Source organism: Zingiber officinale, chromosome 5B (assembly GCF_018446385.1).
Source record: "Zingiber officinale cultivar Zhangliang chromosome 5B, Zo_v1.1, whole genome shotgun sequence".
Classification (NCBI taxonomy): Eukaryota; Viridiplantae; Streptophyta; class Magnoliopsida; order Zingiberales; family Zingiberaceae; genus Zingiber; species Zingiber officinale.
The window spans coordinates 82,426,860-82,447,959 of record NC_055995.1 but is presented as its reverse complement, the minus strand read 5'-3'; the positions used below and the strand labels follow the sequence as shown (position 1 = coordinate 82,447,959).

Genomic DNA, 21,100 nt, shown 5'->3' with positions numbered 1-21,100 from the left:
TGAATACTTATTTAAAAATCATTTTAAAAATATTTTAAAAAATATTTTAAAATTATTTTAAAAACTCTTTTAAAATTCATTTTAAAACTAATTTTAAAAACTCTTTTAAAAATTATTTTAAAAACTCTTTTAAAAATCATTTTAAAATTATTTAAAAAATTATTTAAAAAATATTTTAAATATAATTTTAAAAACTCTTTTAAAAATCATTTTAAAATTATTTGAAAAATGATTTAAAAACCATTTTAAAACTCTTTTAAAAATCAAGATTAAAAATTTAATTTTTTGATTTTTTAAACTTTAAAAATTCTTAAAACTTCAAAAATCTTAATTAATTTTTAAGATAACTAAATTACATGCTTGGACTCTAGGACCCTAGAACTTTTATTTTGGTACTAATTAAGGGAGAGTGGTTGGAGTCAAGCAAAGTTTTTTTGGGTTAAGTACAAAAAAAATTTATTTTGAAAAGTTAAAGCAAACAAATTATTTCTAAGTTTTTTTATTTAAATAATTTTTTTAAAAGTATTTTTGCTAAAGCCAAGTGTTCTTTGTCAAACTTACTTTCAAAACTTTTCTAAATTTTGGTTGAAAAACTAAGTATTTGTTAAATGTTTTTCTCAAAAACTAAGTGTTTTATCAAAAACTTTGTTTTTCAAAATAACAATTATTGTCAAAAGCTTTTTAAATTTAGCTAAGTATTTTTCAAATTTTGCTAAATAGTTTTCAAAATTTTCTAAATAGTTTCAAAAGAATTTAGCTAAGTATTTTTCAAAGCAATTATTTGAAGAAGCTAAGTTTTTGTTGAAAGCACTAAGTCTTTTCAAAAGCACTTTCAAAATTAGCTAAGTGTTTAAACTCTTAAATATTTTTTAGTTCAAGTTTAGCTACTCTTTAGGGGAGCTCAAAATTACCTAGGATATATTGTCATTCTCCCTAATTAACATTTTTTTATTTATGTCAAAGGAGGAGAAAGGTCAAAGTTAAGGGAAAATTAAGGGGGAATATAAGGAATTATTTTCTTTGCATTTCTTCTATGCTTAAAATTTTCTTTATTTTACTGTCATAGTTTTACTTAACTTTGAATCGTGTTGCTATAATAAAAAAGGAGGAGATTGTTGGTGCGGAAAGCATCTGACGATCAAACCTATGTTTTGATTATGTCAAAGGGATCAAAATTAAGGTGTTTTGTTTTTTGATGTGTTGAATGAGCTTTGCAGGAAAAGTCCTAAGTATACTTAGGCAAAAGTCCTAGTTGCGGTTAGGCAAGTGGAAAACCCTAGGGGGCGGTAACCCTAGGGCATAGGGGGTGGTAACCCTATGTGGAAAGTCTTGGCGTGTCGGAGCTTCGGGCAAAAATCCTAGGGGGTGGTAACCCTAGGTTAAAATCCTGATGTCGCGAACCGGGTAGAAGTCTGGATGGGTCGTGGACCGGACGCCCAACATGAAGACCGAAAGCATCGAGCGCCGAGCAAAAGTCCAGTCAGTCTGGAGGACCAAACTGGCAAAAGGTAAAACTCTCCTAAGTGGAGTAGGTGAGGATACGCTCCTCGGAAGAGGGAATAGTAGGCGTCGGTTCGACCTAGGGTTTTCGGTCGAAAATCCGAAGTAAGACCCGGACAGTCTGATGACTGGCGATCACTTAATTTATCATGTTTATATCTGTTCTAACTTTGTCTTGCAGGGTATGTTGTTGTTTTGGGACTAACGTGTCTTCCAGGTATAAAAGGAACAAGCTAAGCCTCGGATGAACATTGTCCGAGGCGCCTCCATGGAGCTTGGAGGCGCCTCGGGTGCAAGGTTGGAGCTGTCTACGAAGTGAGCTTAGAGGCGCCTTAGAGGATAGTGGAGGTGCCTTGGACTGCTTCTTGGAGGCGCCCTCAGGCGGATAAGAGGCAGCGGCGAGAGCTCATCGACAGCGAGGATTGCGGGATAAAACTTCGGGTTGGAGGCGCCTCCATGGGGCATTGGAGGTGCCCTAAATGAAGTATTTAAGCAGGTCTCGAGGCAGCAAAAAATAATCAATTCTCAAGCTACCTTTCTCCTGTGTGCTGCTAACAAGACGAACCAGAAGTGCTACTACAAGTTACCGACGACCCGGAGCTGCAATTCTTCAATCTTTTGTTGTCGGTATTATTTTTCAATTTATTTAATTGTAATCCTTATTGTACTTCAGTTGTAATATTTCTTGATATTATAGTTGTTGTCCATCGAAAGCGATCAACAATCGCGGACCTTGGAGTAGGAGTCGCCACAGGCTCCGAACCAAGTAAATACTTGTGTTCACGTTTGTTCTCTTTTATTTCCGCTGCTTTAACTCGATAGTTTTACGAATTCGAAAAGAATTAGCCACGAGCGCTATTCACCCCCCCCCCCCCTCATCCTCTAGCGCTTCTCGACCCAACATATCACGCCTTATGACTCATGGGTCAGCCTTGGACACTTTTAAGTCCCGGGCGAATTATCAACCAACAAGAAATATGCAAGGAAGAAAGTGGGGGGGGGGGGGGGCAGAAACAAAGACCGAAGCCCAACCAGATTTGCATTTATTTAATAAAATACAGGGAACACCCCTCAAGCTCTCATTTCACAACTAGGGATATCCGAATTGATTATAAGTCCGCGACAACGTCAGTAGCCGATCGACACCTCGAGCAAAGGTATTCTATGTGATATGCTCCCCGAGTTAGATCGCGCCGAACCAGCTCGACCTTAGTGAATTGAACAATGCGACGCTGCTGAGCAATAGTTTCATCTTTGAGTTGGTTCTCTTCTTGAAGAAGGGCTATGGAGGCAGCATGTTTTTCTTTTAGATAGATCAAGAATTGAGCCTGGCTCTCCAGATCCGCATAAGCCTTCTGCTTCAATGCTAGTTCAGCTCGGGTTCGAGACTTAGCAGCTAACCAAAGTTCTTGAATATCTTGTCGGAGAGAAGACTGAAGATCTCTACTTTACGGCATCTCGACTAAAGTTGCATCCTTGTAGGCGAGTTGTTGAGTCATATGAGCTAGTTGCTAGCGTAAAGATGACACCTCATCAGAGTTAGGGGTATAGTTCCATGGTCAGAAAAAGTCAGCAAGAAAATTACAATGATATGAGGGGACTCAATCCTTTTAAAGAGGAAGGAGGAAGAGGCGGTTTTAAGGCATTTATGGGGCTCTTCTCTCAAGGATGAATGGATAATTAATCAGGTTGCATACCCAAGGAACTAGAAAAAGTTGCAGCATTCAAGAACGGAATGGTAGAACAAGTAAACAGGAGTCTGAGTCTAGTCAGTCGGACTTGGGCCTCCTTCGACTAGACTTGGGGGGAGGCTTGTGATACGGTGTATGATGATGGGGTCCGATAAAAACGTGGCAGTCAGAAGTCAAGGGGACATGGCAGTTAGAAGTCAAGGGGACGTGACAGTCAGAAGTCAAGGAGACGTGTCAGTCAACAGGTCGGGAACGATGTCAGCAACCTGATTCTCGGCGAGGTTCCAACAGACTGGGATTTCATATCTGAAACACTTGGGTAGATAGTCGGATGACACCTATCTAGGATTTGACGGGTTGGGCCCTCACCAGGCGGTACGTAAACTCGATGCTCCCAGTAAGCTAAAGCTCTTGGTCAGCCAATTCCCGACTAGCGCTGGGACTATCTCTCGACAGCCTCGGCCTCCCAAGGTCTAGACCAGGTGTTATACCCGACTGGCTATCCCGTGCTGTCCTACTCCTTCCCGGTCGGGACGAAGAGCGCTACAGGATAACGAGGTCAGAGAATCGTAATCGCTTATCAGAGAATAACTGCCAAGTATTAGGGAATATTCCAATGGTCTGCAGTCACCTACGAATGGAACTTTCCTTCGGACTACAGGAGGATGTCACGTGTCCTCCATCACCCGACAAGGCTTGACACCCGACATTCTCTAACATCAGTCAGGCTCCAAAAGGTACACGCTGTCATATAAAAAAGGGAGGTCCTCTCCCTCACACAGGTATGTTCTCTCGCACATTCGTACTTGTCTTCTACTTTCCTTCTTCTTCGTACATTGTTCTTCTGGAGAAAAGTACCTGACTTGAGTATCGGAGGGCATGCTCCGGGGACTTTTCCCCTAGTTTTTGGCCTCTAACGCCCGTGTGCCTGTTTGAGTGTGAGTAGAGCTCAGGTATCACTGGTGTAGTCATCGTCATCCATCTGCACCACCTGGGAGTCCATTTTTAGAAGCGTGTACGAGAAAGGCATCTCAGTCGCCCTTCCGTCAGCGTCCGCAACAGCTCACCCGTCCCTGGTCTGACTCAGATTTCGGACAGGATCAACGGTCAACCATTGTATCCTAGGAAACAGACGACCATAGTAAGCCTCAAAGCACAGCCGAAGGTGGACGAATCTGTTTCAAGGAAACTGCGTCAATCGCAAGCCTTGGTCTGCAACTCAAAATCGGACTGGCCACTTGCCCGATCTGTCGCTCTGCAGCGCAGATCTGGCAGACCTGTCGCTCTGCAACGTTGATCTACCAGACCTGTCACTCTGCAACACAGATCTGCCAGACCTGTCACTCTACAACACAGACTTGCAGCTCTGTCGTTCTACAACGTAGACTTGTCGCTCTGCAACACAGACCTGTCGCTCTGCAATGCAGACCTGTCACTCTGTAACATAGACCTGCAGCTCAGTCGATTTGCCCGCTCGGCAATATAGACCTACTACTCGGTTGATCAACTCGCTTGACGACTCTACCCGCTATTCGACATGTAATAAAAATCAATCTATGTTGATAATATGAGATTATCCGTTTAAATCATTTCGATTACAAATTAAATTTAATTTAATATAATTTAAATTCAACTAACACCTTCTAAATATCCGATAAAACATTATTTATTCCAACGCTACGCTACTTTTTCTCTGCTGTGGTGGAGAAAACATAGCCCGCTACCCGCGAAGCTACTGATTGAAGCAATGATTTCAGATTACACAGGAAAAAGAATTCTAAAGAAATCATATTCTTTCCTAGGGATCGTCGTCGAAAGGTACAGGAAGGTTAAGATCCAGTGGAAAGAGACGAACTTGTTCCTTCTTAGTCTTCGGCGCCGTCTCAGTGGCGGTTGCTACCGGCCGGTGCCGCCTCATGTGGCCGCCGAGCGCCTGGCCGGACGAGAACTTCGAGCCGCATATCGAGCACTCGTGGAGTCTCACCCTGTTGCTATCCAGCAGTGCTGAAACCGCCACCGTCCCGGTCGCGGATTGTAAACGCAGTTCGATGGTCGTTTCCGGCACCGCCCTGGTCTTCTTGTGGCTGGCGCGGTGGCCTCCGAGGGCCTGAAACGAAGGAAAGCTCTTGTTGCAGGTCTTGCACTCGTATCCTCCGCTTCGGCAGCGCGACGCAGGGGTCACGGTACCGACGTCGACCAGGCCGCGGGAGAGGAGCATGAGGCAATTGGCCATGTACTCTTCTTCCTCCTCCTCCTCCTCCGTGACGCCGCTCGAGAACTCCTCCGACGACGCGGAAGAGGTCGTCGTCGTCCCCGACGCCCGGTTCTTCCGCGTGCCTCTGTTGCTGCCCTCATTTTTATATTCTTTGGCCAATTCTAATTCCATGGCTAGCTCTCAATTTCTTCGAGAAGAAGAAATCATCAGAAGACGAAAACTGGAAAGCTTCTGACAAGTTCATCTCATATATATAAATTCACAGAGAGATCGAAAAGTATGTGCATATAGCTGGGACTTTTTGTTTAGGGCAGAGTCGAACTCCACCAATTTGCTTTGCCCACTGCGAACAGTAAAGGAGATATAGTCCACTCCTGCTCCACACAATTCTTCTTTTCCCGTGGCCTCTGCACATCGACGTTGCATCAGATATCCATTTGGAATGAAGAAGATTACAAATGACGTTGCATCACAATTCTTCTTTTTGTTGCTTGGAGCTTAGCAATGAAGAAGATTACAAATCGATTCCGGACCAGAAGAAAAAAACCCAAACCGGCCATCGGCCCAATTAGCCAATCGCTTCCCACAAGCCGCCGAGTCGCCGCCACGTGTCCCTTCCATATCCTCACATCCTTCGTTCCCATTTCAAACACTGCTCTATCCGCTTCGCGATGACTCCGCCACTGTCTCTCCTTTCCCTACTCCCCTTCGCCGCTTCTCCTCACCCTGCTTCCGATCCGTCCCACCATGGCCGTGTTGGAGATCTCCGCATCGACCTACTCGAGATCGGGAGCTTGTCTCTCTCCCAACGATCCTCTATCGCTTCGGTTGGTGGTTAAGAATCGGCGACGGTCTATCCCTTGCAGCGCCCGCCGGATTACCAAAATTCTGTGCTCTGTCGCACCCAAGTACTATTCTTTCTTCTTGTTTCAGTTTCTTTATGAAACCTTTATGAATCTATGGTTTGGGTTATCGGTGGTGGTTGTGCAGCCAAGTCCAAGCCCCGGAATTGTACACCACTCCGGCTGGTGTCGCGAGCAAGAAGGAGTGTTTCGGTGTCTTCTGCACAACTTATGACCTGAAGTCGGTAAGGCGCTGTCATTTTTTCTGTGATATAAGTTGAAAATAGGGTTTTCCAGGGTCATGCTTTTCCCCTTTTTAGTTAGACAATTATTGGATAATAGAATTTTGTTTAACAGAGTATAAATAAGCCCTTGAGTTTCGTAATATATAAAATAAACTTAATAACAATCCTCGAGATGGTGAAAAAATATTTTTTAAACGCATCTCACAAACAGTAGAACTCTAGAAGAAAAGCGATTGCTTCTCAATCCATGAAGAATTATGTAGTGAGGAAAAAACTGATATTTGTTAAAAAAAAATTATCACGTGAGAAGTTTCTTTTACTTCTGGTTAGGGGATGGCAATTAATCTCGAATACAGTTTCTTATCTAAGGAGACGTGCTTTATAGACCTGTTGAAATTACTCTTAACATTATAATGGCTGATCAGCATTCGCATATTTTATTAAAGTTCTTGATTCATTCCTACTTTCTGTGTTGAATAACTAATCTGCTTATTCAATTCTTTTCTAGGATGACAAGACAAAGTCATGGAAGAGTTTGATCAATATTGCAGTATCAGGTGCAGCTGGAATGATAGCAAATCATCTACTTTTTAAAGTAAGGATTTATGGTCTGTAAAATTTCATCATCAAACTTGTTTCATTTTTCAGATAAGCTGGAGGTTGTTAGTTATTACATACCACATTTAATTTTATAGGTACATATTCTTTTAACTTGCATAAGCTCTAGCAAAACAGATGAAGAATGTCTTGGCATAGTTGTAGTTGTAGCAGCAAAATCTTATCCTGATTCATCAGGACAGAATAACTAGCAGTATGGAGCAAAATACATGCAGAATGTGTTGGGATCTTGATGCCCGTCTAGAGGGGGGTGAATAGCCGATCACCCACTTCGATCGCTTCCTACAACTTGTTAGTACACAGCGGAAATACAAACAACACTAACAAGAAGAAAGCTAATCTACAAGACAATAAACAAGAAGAAAACACACAAACCTAACATGTTTATATAACATGATTCAGAGATAACTTATTCCTACTCCACGACTTGTCCGTAAGGTAGACGATTCTTGTGATCCTTCGGTGGATCAATCCCTGAAAAATCTCCGGCTAGCACGATCTCCTTGTGGGTGGAGAAACCTCGCCACAACCTTAATCACGTACACACGGATCGAGCTTGGAAGACTACTAATAGGGATTAACCACCTCTATTTCGTCAACCATGGTCGATCACCCCGAGTTCTATTAAATAGAGCTTGGGAGAAAACACAAACTGTGTTTCCCGCCATCAGTCGACTGGTAAAGTCACAAGTCGACTAATCTCTATGAAAAAATCGACTGTTACACACTAATGGCTCGATACCAGTCGACTGTCATACTTACTAGTCGACTGGTTTTCATGGGCTAAGAGAACAGAAACATTCTGACGGGTACTTCTGTCAGGTTCTTTTGCCAGTCGACTCGACTGGTAACTCTGCAACCACAAATTTTGCATCTGTTGCTGGTTCTCAACCACCAGTCAAATGAGACACATACCAGTCGACTGGTAAACCCCAGCTTAGGATTTTACCCTCGAGTACAATCACTTATGCACTCGTCCTTACCTTCAAGCCTCCTCCATCAGCCTTACGCCCCTCAGATGTCTCCCCATCGTTCACGTCTTGCCTTCAGGAGCTTTCATCAGCCTTGTCCTTGTTGTCGAGTCTTTCCATGGCCTTGCCTTCTAGCTTCCTCCATCAGTCTTGCATCTCTTGGATGCTTCCTCATCCTTCACACCTTGTCTTCAAGAGCTTCCTTCGGCCCTGATCTTTATCCTTACCAAGCCATAGTTGGACTTACACTGCTAAGACTCAAGCTTAGACTTACACCGCTAAGACTCCACTTGGATTTTCACCTTTGCCAAGATCACACTTGGACTTTCCTTGTTGTACTTGCATCCTGCATACTCATAATGCATATCAAATACAACAATAAACCTAACTTAAATTTTTGCCCAAACATCAAAACCTGGGTCACATAGATTGCTCCAACAATCTTCTTCTTTTTGATGTTTGATAATCCGTTTAAGTTAGATGAACAATATAACAATACATATGCAAATCTACTCATGCATAAATAATGGAACCTAAATCCCTAGGCTCCCCCTTGACCTAAGCTCCCCCTTGAGCTAGAATTTCTTGCAAAGGTGTATAGGTTTTCCACTTAAACCCAACACTTCTCCCCCTTTGCCATACATCAAAAAGAGCTTCAACAATATCCCAATTATTACTCTTTAACCTCTAATGACCACAATTATCATGTATTAATCCCCTTTAAGATTACATACATGTACATCATCCTTTTGGTCATTTTCTATTGTTAAAAAACAGTTTCAGACTGTATCAGTTAACTGCCATAGGCCCGAGTTGACTACTCTAATCGAAACAACCTCATAGAATCATTTTGTATTCGGTGAACAATGTTACCAGTTGACTGGTACACTATTTTTGCCCCAAACAACATTCTGAACCCAATTTCATAAATGCACCAAAAAAAATCCATAGACCTCTAAAAATTTCCAAATTTTGTGAAGATGTTTGTTTTACCAATGTCTACTTAGGAAAAATATATATAAAAATATATTTATCATATATCCCAATTTTGACACAAAAGCCAAAACTATCTAAATGGTTCAATTAAACCTTGACCTAAATTCCTAGTTTTGACTTCCTCTTGATGTATCTGCCCATACTAAACCATAATGCCCTAGCATTAGTTTATATGACATCTATACATCCAAAATAAATTTTCATGCAATATGAACCCCATTTCATATTTTCATGTATAATACTCAATCATAACCTCCCCATGTCTTGGCCATTTGCACTAATGGCTAGTAGTCACCCGTGATTTACCTCCTCCGTGTTGGCCTAGGGACGGGTTGGCGGGGGCGCTGGGGGCGAGCGAATCGCCTTTTGCCACATGTATGATACTCAACCCAATTGTGCCAATTCCTTGAATTTGAGACTCAAGTCCATCTCCGAATTACTTTGGCACATTTCATGACCCATCTTGAGTCCCAAGCATGGTCCGCTTGAGATCCATTTATCATATGTCCCAAAGACTCTTTGAGCTCCCCTTAGAGCTCTTAACCTTAACCACCTCCTAGGTGACTCATCCACTATGACTAGGCAACTTCGGTGCACCTCAGGTGATACTTGTCATACAAACCTTACCTTCTTAACCTTAGACACTTTGTCCTTGATTAATATTTTCTTATCCTTAAATGGTTTTCCCTTGCCATTTCTTGACTTCTCCTTGTTATAATTATATGTCATCCTAACATATTTCTTTTCATGGGCGTTGGATGACACTCTCTTGACCTTGGTCACTCCTCCCTTACCAATGTCATGTGTCATCTTAGTACTAACCTCCTTTTGGCCTTGGAGGGATCCAATTTGATATTTTTGGATCTTTGACCACCCAAACATATATTAAGTCCTCTAGGTCCAATAATGAACATATCTAGCACTTTCTCCATTTCCTCAAGCCTTGTCTTCAAGGCTTGTTTTTCCAATTCTAGGATTCTAACCCTAGAATCAATATGTCCACCTTGGACACTCGTAGACCTATCCTTCCTAGGCATATGTCTCCCCTTCTTGAGATTCATGCTTGATCATTTACCATCTTCCTTTCCTTAGGCAAAGTGGGTCGGTTCTTGTTAGGTTTAACCTTGGTGTATGATTTCCTAGGGACCCTATTCCTATCATTATACCTAAAACCATGATTTTGCATGGGTAAATAAAAATTATTCCTATCATGCATGGAAGAATTTAAATTTAAATTTAAATTTAAAGTAGGATATACTTCTCTTACCCTTGAAGCTCCCCCTTGACATGAGCCTCTCTTCTTCTCCCATTTCTTCAAGTGTGTCAACTTCTGGAGCTCTCCCTTCCTTGGACACTTTGTGTGGACGTGTGGTAGTGTCCCCACTCACCACATGTGAAGCATCAAATGTGTCTCTTCTCCTTGGCACCATCCCTAGAATCTATGTTAGTCTTCAAAAGGACTTTACCGAATTTAGGGTTTACCTTCTTAAGCAATAGACACCTACTCTTGTAGTGTCCCACCACATTCAAAACACTTGATGTGGGCTTTCCCGCTCTTCTCGGTAGTTGAGGTTGATGTTTGAGCTTCCAAGACCTCTTCTATCTTGCATTGCTCTTCTTCTTCTTCTTCTTCTTCCCTCAAAGATGTGGACGACATTTCCTCATTTTCTTCCTCGGATGTTAAGCGCTCCTCAACGTCTGATTGGTCCTTCCCTGGGACCAATGAACCTTTCTCCTTGGGTTCCTCCATTCCTTGGAGTTGTGTAGGATCTTCATGGAGCGCAATCACCTTGCTCCAAAGCTCATGAGCACACATGTACTCACCTAGACGTGATGCAATATTAGGAGGTAATAAATTCAATACAATTATAGTTACCTCCTTATCCGTCTCCGATTGCTCCCTTTGCTCCTTTGTCCAATGCTAAGGTCAGAGACGCTTACTCTTCTTGTCCGTTAGAACTTCGAAAGGAACTTCCAACGTAGTCTAATCCAATCCATTTGGAATCACGTTTCCAATCACTTCCTCCAATACTCAAAATCATCTTGATCAGATGGAGGTGGGATTCAAATATCCCTACCTAGTGGTCCTTTTGACTCCATCTTCTTCCTCTAGCACTTGCTCCTTTGGCACTCTGATACCAATTGTTGGGACTTTGATACCCGGCTAAAAGGGGATGAATAGCCGATCACCCACTTCGATTGCTTCCTAAAACTTGTTAGTACACAACGGAAATACAAACAACAATAATAAGAAGAAAGCGAATTTACAAGACAATGAACAAGAAGAAAACACACAAACCTAACACGTTTATGTAACGTGGTTCGGAAATAACTTACTTCTACTCCATGACTTGTTCGTAAGATGGACGATTCCTGTGATCCTTTGGTGGATCAATCCTCGAAAAATTTTCGGCTAGCACGATCTCACCCTCGCCACAACCTTGATAACGTACATACGGATCACACACAAAAGTTGGAAGACTACTAATAGGGGTTAATCACCTCTATTTCGTTAACCATGGTCGACCACCTCGAGCTCTATTAAATAGAGCTCGGGAGAAAACACAAGCTGTGTTTTCCGCCACCAGTTGACTGGTAAGGTCACCAGTCGACTGACCTCTATGAAAAAATTGACCGTTACACAACGACTTGATACCAGTCGACTGCCATACTTACCAGTCGGCTAGTCTTCATGAGCTAAACGAATAGAAATATTCTGTTCGTTACCAGTCGACTGGTACTTCGACTAGTAACTCTGCAACCACAAATTATGCATCCTTCTGAGTTGTTGGTTCTCAACCACCAGTCGATTGGTAAATCCTAACTTAGAGTTTTATCCTCGAGTACAATTACTCGTGCACTTATCCTTGCCTGCACAACTCTCGACCTTATCTTCAAGCCTCCTCCATCAGCACTGCGTCCCTCAGTTGTCTCCACATCGTTCACGCCTTGCCTTCAGAAGCTTCATTGGCCTTGTCCTTTTTATCGAGTCTTCTCATAACCTTGCCTTCTAGCCTCCTCCATCAGCCTTGCATCCCTTGGATGCTTCCCCATCCTTCATGCCTTACCTTTAAGAGCTTCCTTCGGCCTCGATCTTTATCCTTGCCAAGCCATACTTGGGCTTACACCGGCAAGACTCAAGCTTGGACTTACACCGCCAAGACTCCACTTGGACTTTCCTTGTTGTACCTGCATCCTGCATACTCACAACGTATATCAAATATAAGAAGCTTCCATCGGCCTTGTCCTTTTTATCAAGTCTTCTCATAACCTTGCCTTCTAGCCTCCTCCATCAGCCTTGCATCCCTTGAATGCTTCACCATCCTTCACGACTTACCTTTAAGAGCTTCCTTCGGCCTCGATCTTTATCCTTGCCAAGCCATACTTGGGCTTACACCGCCAAGACTCAAGCTTGGACTTACACCGCCAAGACTCCACTTGGACTTTCCTTATTGTACCTGCATCCTGCATACTCACAACGTATATCAAATATAACAATAAACCTAATTTAAACCTTTGCCCAAACATCCAAATTTAGGGTCACATAGATTGTTCAATTAGAACAGTTGCTTATCGTATAAGCAACAGTTTGCCATAATGAGCAAATAATTAGTCTTCAGTAACTATAGTTTGCTCCAAGTCTTAGTGTAACCTCTTTTTTTTTTTTTTCTTATTTTTTTATTTTGAAGAATTGAACTTTTTCTCTTTGGGCTTACTTTCACAATGACTTCCATAAATAACTACAGTTCATAGTCTCTATTGTTTTTGACCATCTACTAAAATCTGATAATTTTTATTTATTTATTTAAACGCTATAGCAATTCTTCATGTCTTATAGAACTTGTTTGAAGATTCCTTTGTGGTTTTCAGCTTGCTTCAGGTGAGGTTTTTGGACCAGATCAACCAATTACCTTGAAATTACTAGGCTCTGAGAGATCATTCCAAGCTTTAGAAGGTAATGCCTGCCTACACAGATAAATGTCATATACAAACTTGCCAACTGCCCTCGCACTGTTTCAGTACTAATTCTCATCTTCTATGGAAGTATAGGAGTGGCTATGGAACTAGAAGATTCCTTATATCCTTTATTGAGGGAAGTTAGCATCAGTGTAGATCCCTATGAGGTGTTTCAGGATGCAGCGTGGGCACTTCTGATTGGTGCAAAGCCCAGAGGCCCTGGAATGGAGCGGGCAGGCTTACTGGATATTAATGGGCAGATTTTTGCACAACAAGTACTACTGCTTTTCATGCTATATATGTATATATGAGCAATGAAATTAGTAAAAGTACATAAATTTTCATTCCGGATCATGATACTGATAGTAATTTCAGGGAAAAGCACTTAATGAGGTCGCATCACCAAATGTGAAAGTCATAGTCGTTGGTAACCCATGCAATACAAAGTATGATCAGTTGCTTCTCTTCCACATTAAGGATAAAATGCTAGCTCTAATCGCATACAATTATTCTGCCCAGTGCACTCATTTGTTTGAAGAATGCACCAAATATACCTGCCAAAAATTTCCATGCTTTAACCAGGTTGGATGAGAATAGAGCCAAATGCCAGGTTAACTGCAACACTTATAATCATTAGTTTAGTTTCTCACTCTGCTACTTGAGTTTTTCTTGCATTTTTCATTTAGGGTTAGACATTGTAACATCTCCTTGTCATTATACCTACAGCTAGCCCTCAAAGCTGGTGTGTTTTATGATAAAGTGTCAAACATGACTATTTGGGGAAATCACTCAACTACCCAGGTGATCTGACTTATTTGTCAGTAGTAATCTTCTGACTTTCTGATTTTCAACTTAAATAAGATACAACTAAAGCAGCTTAATATTTTTTTAAAAATATATTTTATCTATAGATCCAATATATGAACTTTTATTCTTCCAGGTTCCTGACTTTTTGAATGCTAAAATCAATGGTATGCCAGTGACTGAAGTTATCACTGATATAAAATGGTTAAAGGAAGAGTTCACTGAAAGAGTGCAGAAGGTACACACTGATCATATAATGTGACGATATCTCTGGACGAAACAGTTTTGATTGATCTAAATTGGTTTGTTCTTTGTTTTTTTTCAGCGTGGAGGTATCCTTATCCAAAAATGGGGAAGATCTTCTGCGGCATCTACTGCCGTTTCCATCGTCGATGCCATAAGGTCCCTTGTTACTCCCACTCCATCAGGCGATTGGTTCTCAACGGGGGTAACATTGTTATGCAACCTCACTTTGACAGAACATTTCCAATGGATCCCACCTCACATTCTTGGGATTTAACTGCAGGTCTACACAACGGAAAATCCTTATGGCATAGCAGAGGACATTATTTTTAGCATGCCATGCAGATCAAATGTACTCTTTTTTTAAAAAAAAAAAAAATTTGTTACTTCAGAAATACTCTTTGTATCAGTCATGTGAGGGAAACCACCCTTAAAGACATGATATTGCCCTGTCTCAGGGAGATGGCGACTACGAACTAGTGAAGGACGTGATCTTTGATGATTACCTTTGGGAGCGTATAAAAAAGGTTGGTTTTGCTTCGTTCGTGTTGATAAAAATCGTCTTATACATTTTCTTTCTTCAATTTCTGGCAGACTGAGGCCGAGCTTCTTGCTGAGAAGAGATGCGTAGCGCATCTCACTGGAGAGGTAATGCAAATCAAACATCCAAAAAAAATTCTTTTCCATAATAATCAAATTATGAATTTCGTTTGCATTTACAAAGATGAGATGTGTGCCTCTTCTTAGGGCAACGCTTACTGTGATCTTCCTGAGGACACCATGCTTCCTGGAGAACAGTAGGACCATTCATGATCTGTCTGAATCAACTCATAGTAAGTCAAGCTTTCTGAGAGGTTGTCAAAAGGGAATCTAATTGCTTTACTTAGACATGAGAACGATGCATAAGTGCTCGATATGAGGTAAACAAATATCATATGGGATGTTCTTTACCACGGTAATGGACAGTGGACACGAACGAGTAACAAGTTTATTAAATCTGAGATAAAGCGAGGGCACACAAACCTCCTTATCAGCGACACTCCACAGAATATTTGCACTCAAGAAGCATGTGCATTGTGATCTTCCTTCCACACAACAATATAAAACGTAGTGAAAATAGTACTAGTAGATTTAGTCAACTAATCTGTGTGCGATCCAATCGACTGGATTTGATTGTGATATTATTGCCTTTATCAAGGCTTTACGACGAGGAAATCCTCGTCTCTCTCCAACATCGCCATGGCCCCGGCTTCCAAGGTGAGCTCGACGTCGATGCTCCGACCGCCTTCCCTGCCCGGGTACAAGTAGACCATGCCGTCGAACTTGTTGTTGGAGCCGCTGCGGACGCGCTCCGGCTTTCCGAAGCCAAAATCAACGTCGTAGACCTTGAACCTGGGTGAGCTGCCCACCGCCACGCAGTTCATACCGGCATCGCTGAAGTAGAACAGCTTCGGCGCCGCCTCGTACTCCTCCAGCCTCTTCTTGATCGCCTCAGCATTGTGCGCCTCGATCACCTGTTGAAAGGGGCGTTTTGATTATTATTATTAGTAGTAGTATTATTTTCTCAATATGTTGGGAGGACAGGAATTTAGCTCTGTTTACAAATAGATACCTGTTGTAACATCCCGGAGGCGAACTCAGGTGGGCTTCCGAGCAGCAAGCCGGCGGCAGTGCCGGTGAATATGGCTTGGATGAGGTTGCCGAAGTAGGCTTCTGGCATGGGGGGGTCGACGCGGGTGCGGCAATCCGCGAAGATGGCAAAGACGGTGATGTCCTCCGGCTTGAGCTCGCGTGCGCGGCTGACGGATCTCCACACATGGGCCCCCAGCGACTGGAAGGTAGACAGGGGCTTGGCCGCCGGCAGGAGCCCGGCGTTGGCGCGGGTCTTGAGGAGGTCGACGGCGGCCTCGGAGAAGGAGAAGACGCGCATCACGAGGGGCCTGGCGGGGCCGTTGGGGTCGCCGCGCTCGTGCTCGACGGCGGTGGCTGGGAGGTCCAGCGGCAGGCGGACCGACCGCGCGAGCGTGCGATCGTGGACAGGCAGTGGCAACACGCCGCCACCTCCGCGAGAGAGATCTGCCCACGAGAACATGAACTGCCACGTGGAATTGCCGTCGAGGAGAGCGTGGTTGAAGGCGCACCCGATGGCGATGCCGTCGTTGAGCTTCGTGAACTGCACCGCGAGCAGCGGGCGGTGAAGCCCCTCGAGGTTCATGACGCCGGTGTAGGGAACGAGCTTCTGCAGCAGCTCAGCGTTCTCCCCCTCCGCCAGATCCACGGCCGACACCCCTTCGGCGGCGGCCTCTACCACCTCAGCACCCACCAGCCCCTCGCCCTCGCACTCCACAAACAACACCTTCTCCTCGTCCTGCCTCAGCCGCCCCGCCAACGGGTAGTAGTACTCCAGCGCCACCGCCAGCCCCTGCTTCAGCCTCTCCACCACCTCGCCAAACTCCGCCGGCGGCAGCTTGTACAGCATCAGCTTCTGGTTGTAGTAGAACGTGATGTAAGGCAAATCGAACGTCGCCAACCAACACCTCCCCTTCTCCGGCGCCTTCCTGGGCAGTACCATTACCTTATTGGCGACCGTCACGGCCTCCGCCACCGCCGCTCCGTTCTCCACCGTCATTCTCTACAAGTGCAAACAGATGGACTAACCGGTGATGGAAAGCGCGGTGGAGCAGAGCGGAGGAGTTGGGAGGCGACAAATAAATAGGAAGGTAGCAACCGATCGATGAAACTCATTGCAGCTGGCAGCGCGGAAGCATTGAAGAGGACCGCAGCGGAAGTAGTTCGAGAGCTTAAATGCCTCATTGAAACTCTGAAAATCTCAGCGTCGTCCTCGACTGCGCTGCATTTAACAGCGCACAGAGGCGTATAGGGAAATTTCACCTACAAAAGAGGTGCCTTTACTCCATTCATGGCATTCTCCTGTTGTTGTTGTTTTGGACCACGTCACAGAAGACACGGCCAAGCTTCATGGGAATGGGATCTCTCGTCACCTTTAAGAAAGCATCAAGTTTACTTATTTTATTCCCATTAAAATCATTTGAAACTCTTTCATCATTATCCGGGAACGGGTAATTAAGGACTGAACTGGTGACGGTTAAACATAGTAAAAGCAGAGCAGGTAGGTCTGCCGCTTTGGGCCCGTAAGAGATGTGCTTTTTATAAGTTTAATTGCCGTTATTTGATAAAAGTTTCCAGCCGGAACGAAAAAAGTAGTTGTGCTTTTTCATAGGAGTTGAGTTCCTCTATCTCTAAAATGATGTGTCCTTGTGTTTTTTCATTGATCGGGTGGATTAAATCATATTTCAAGAATGTAATGCATATAACGAGGATATCATGATCATTCAATCAATAAGGGAACACGAGGATACGTCATTTTGGGGACAGAGAATCTTAATTCTTTTTATAGGACTAGTGGTCACCCGCGGCCGCTTGATATGTATAAATTTGATATAAATACTTTAAAAAAATTAAAACGGAAGGATTTAAACAAGTGGCGAAAGGTTACTTAATAGCTATAAGAGCCTAACAATTAGATCATAGTTAAAAATTATGACCAAACTAAATAAAAAATTAAGAATATTTTTATTTAATATCATTATAGTAATTTTGATTAAAACTAATTCAACATAGAACTGTTAGAACAATTTTAACTAAAGCGGTTAGATATTGGAGAAGCTTTGATTGCTTTGAGTCAAAATTATTCCAAATCAATAGTTTTATTGATCCATATTATAATGTTTTTGGTTGAAATTCCTCTACATTATGAGAGTTTTAATTAAAGCTATTCTATTAATATGATCGTTTTAATCAAGTTGGATTAGTTTGACTAAATCAGATAATATTATTGGAAATGAGCCTTGTAACAGTTAAATTAGTATGGTATAATTTAGAGGTTATGAGTTTGAATTTAGGAAAGAATCTCTCTGGATCCTGCATGGGTAAGGATTTTATGTACTAGGTTGTTTTTATTTATTTATTATTATTATCATATTTTCAAATTACTTTTATGTAAAGTATTGTAAATAGGATGACGCAAACACATGCTCCAGTGGCTAAGGTTTTCTCTATATAGTGAGAAAGAGGACAATAGGTACCATCATTCGTCTACAACTAGTACTTCTTTTAAGCATTTTTATGAAGATATATATGCGTAAGTACGTAACTAACCCCAAGGTGATGGGTCCATGACCATGGCATTAATGGCATTTAGGGGCGTAGCTACATAGGGCTAAGGGGGTGCGGACGCCCTTCTAAAATTTAAGGAAAAAAATAATACAGTGAAATTATTTAAAAATAATTTAATTATAAATTCTAAAAATATCAAGATTTTTTTTACAAATTGTTCAATTAAAACAAATAAGAGAACCCAAACATTTTTTTTCTTCTCTCAGCCAACTTTTTTCTTTCTCTCTATATTTTTTTCTCTCCCATTGCCTGTACTTTTTCCCCTCTCCCTTCCCGTATTTTCTTCTTCCTTCTCCCCTTTCCTTTTTTTACTCCCGTGGTCGTCTTCCTCTTATAATCCTCTTATTATTCTTTCCCTTTCCCTAATCCTAATTTTACCCTCAAAATCCTCCGCCGCACATTGATGTCGTTGTCATCCATGTTGTTATCGCCGAACGCCGCTATCACTAGCACTAATATCGTTTGCTGCCAGCGTTGTCATCGTCGCTTCGCTGATACTCCACAGCAAACGCTTTTTTATTAAGGTAAAGTTTTCTTGCTTTATTTCTTTCGATTACGAATTTAAGTGTTGGAAAAACATATAATGTTAATTTTTCATATATTTATATTTTTGTTTGCTAGTCAAGCATTGTTTGATTTGCTATATGAAGGTGATTAATTTCATTGGCGAGCCTTCAAAAATTTGATCAATTAAATCATATCATTTATTGCAACTCATCATATAATTCACTACAAGAAAACTCACAATTAACGATGAAATTTAATTTCCGTCGCTAATTAGAAATCGAAATAAATTATAGTCACTAATTTAGCAACAAACTAAGTTTCCGTTGCTATTTTAGTGATTGAATTAAGTTTCCATCATTAATTAATTTTCTAATTAAGATTTTTATTCTCAATTTTTCTTCCCAACGCCCTAAAATCTTCCTCTCTGATCGACCACCTCTCCAATCTCTAGCACGTTCCTCTCCTCTCCTCTTCGATCTCTAGCACCAGTATGCATCGTTCCATCGGTATGCTCAATCTTCTCCCCTTCCCTCTCCTCTCTTAGCGATAGCTTGGCAGCGACGTCATAGGGAGAGATCTCGCTTTGGCCGCGACCTCGCTGTGAGGTTTTGCCTGGGCTACGACCTTGCAGCGAGGTGGCGAGATCAGGCATGACCTCAACAGTGTGCCATGGTTAGCTTGAATTCGCCCCCCTTGATTGTAAATTCTGGCTACGCCGTTGATGGCACCCCTATAATTTATGGAAAAATTTACATGTAATCTTCATTGACAAATACAATTTTACATGCACTCTTCATTAACAAAAATCTTTATTTTCAATCTCTAGTCTAATATCTTTATCTAATTGTCGTTGATATTTTAAGTATAAAAAGTCTAAAAATGAGTATAAATTTTCTTAAATTCAGTACATTAAACTAGAATCTAGTATATTTTCTATCAAATTGAGTACGATTCTTTTTCCACCTCAATTGGATGAAAAATATACTAGATTTTCTTTAAATGATACTCAATTGGATGGAAAATATACTAGATTTTCTTTAAATGATACTCAATTAGATGAAAAATATACTAGATTTTTTTCAAATGGTACTGAATTTAAGAGGAATTATATTAAATAAGAAAAAAGTCGTACTCAATTTAATAGAAAATATACTCGATTCTAGTTTAAATGATGAATTTAATAGGAATTATACTCATTTTTAAACTATTTATACCTAAAAAATATGAAGGACAATTTTAATAGAAAATATACTCAAATATACTAGATTTTCTTTAAATAATACTCAATTGGATAGAAAATATACTAGATTTTCTTTAAATGATATTTAATTAGATAGAAAATATACTAGATTTTCTTTTTCCATGGTGCTAAATTTAGGAGGAATTATATTAAAACAGGAAAAAAAATATGCTTAATTTAATAGAAAATATACTCAATTCTAATGTAAAGTGCTGAATTTAAGAGAAATTATACTCATTTTTAGACCTTTTGTACCTAAAAAATTTGAGGGGCAATTATGTCACAATATTTGCATGAGGGAGTTGAAGCAAATAAAACTTTGCATGCAGGGAGTGGAAATAAAATTTTTTATGAGTGAGGATTGCATGCAAAATTCAAATTGTGATAGAGGATTTTTCTCTACTTTACCGATAATTTATATCACGCCATATTAATTATATCATAAATAAGTTATATCATTTAAATTAATAAAAAAAATAATAAAAAATATATAGAGTGCAGAATTAGTTAAACTTTGTTAAAAGATAAATTGTATGAAAATTATTTTATAAATAAATTATTTTATGTTAACTATTTATTTAGTCTCACGGGATGAGTTAGATTCGTAGGGCATCAGCCAATGTATGAGGATTCCTATAATCCTAAAAATACATGGTAATGGTTACTCAAATTGGGATCGAATCAGTTATTACAATAAGGGATATTTCATTAAAATATTCCTAATATTTCAACTGAGTCCTGATTATATTCCAAAAAAAATTTCGGAGTTATTTATGTCACTCATATTTCATAAAGTGTCTCAATAATCCTTAGTGTCAATTGTCTGTTATATGTAATGGAAATAACTCACGTGTATCTCACGTGACCATCTTCCCAATTTAAAAGCTCGTTGTCAACCCTAATTCCCAAATCCTCAATCGCTACTCCTTCTCCTTACTTCTTCTCCTTCGCCTTTGGGGCAACGCTACTCCTCCTCGTTACTCCTTCATCTTTGTCGGCAACACAGGTGGTGAAGACTAACTCCTTCGTCTTGAAATTCTCTCCAGTGTGATGATTCCTCGCCGCACTCAGACG

General features: G+C 41.1%; 3 protein-coding genes across 3 annotated transcripts; 1 reads left to right on the top strand and 2 right to left on the bottom strand.

The window, feature by feature from the left end:
- Nucleotides 1–4,834: 4,834 nt before the first annotated feature.
- Nucleotides 4,835–5,860, bottom strand: LOC121984706 (zinc finger protein ZAT5-like). Its single transcript, XM_042537796.1, has one exon. The coding sequence runs from the start codon at nt 5,575–5,577 to the stop codon at nt 4,990–4,992; it is 588 nt and encodes a 195-aa protein (XP_042393730.1). The 5' UTR covers nt 5,578–5,860; the 3' UTR covers nt 4,835–4,989.
- A 50-nt stretch (nt 5,861–5,910) lies between these two features.
- Nucleotides 5,911–15,121, top strand: LOC121984705 (malate dehydrogenase [NADP] 1, chloroplastic-like). The gene is made up of 14 exons (XM_042537795.1): nt 5,911–6,314; nt 6,397–6,493; nt 7,002–7,088; nt 12,949–13,033; nt 13,129–13,310; nt 13,411–13,481; nt 13,555–13,645; nt 13,762–13,836; nt 13,976–14,077; nt 14,165–14,287; nt 14,366–14,434; nt 14,541–14,609; nt 14,677–14,730; nt 14,830–15,121. The coding sequence occupies exons 1-14, from the start codon at nt 6,154–6,156 to the stop codon at nt 14,881–14,883; spliced, it is 1,320 nt and encodes a 439-aa protein (XP_042393729.1). The 5' UTR covers nt 5,911–6,153; the 3' UTR covers nt 14,884–15,121.
- Nucleotides 15,049–16,882, bottom strand: LOC121984704 (BAHD acyltransferase DCR-like). Its single transcript, XM_042537794.1, has 2 exons — nt 15,695–16,882; nt 15,049–15,596 (listed from the first exon to the last, which is right to left on the bottom strand). The coding sequence occupies exons 1-2, from the start codon at nt 16,709–16,711 to the stop codon at nt 15,276–15,278; spliced, it is 1,338 nt and encodes a 445-aa protein (XP_042393728.1). The 5' UTR covers nt 16,712–16,882; the 3' UTR covers nt 15,049–15,275.
- Between the last annotated feature and the right edge of the window lie 4,218 nt (nt 16,883–21,100).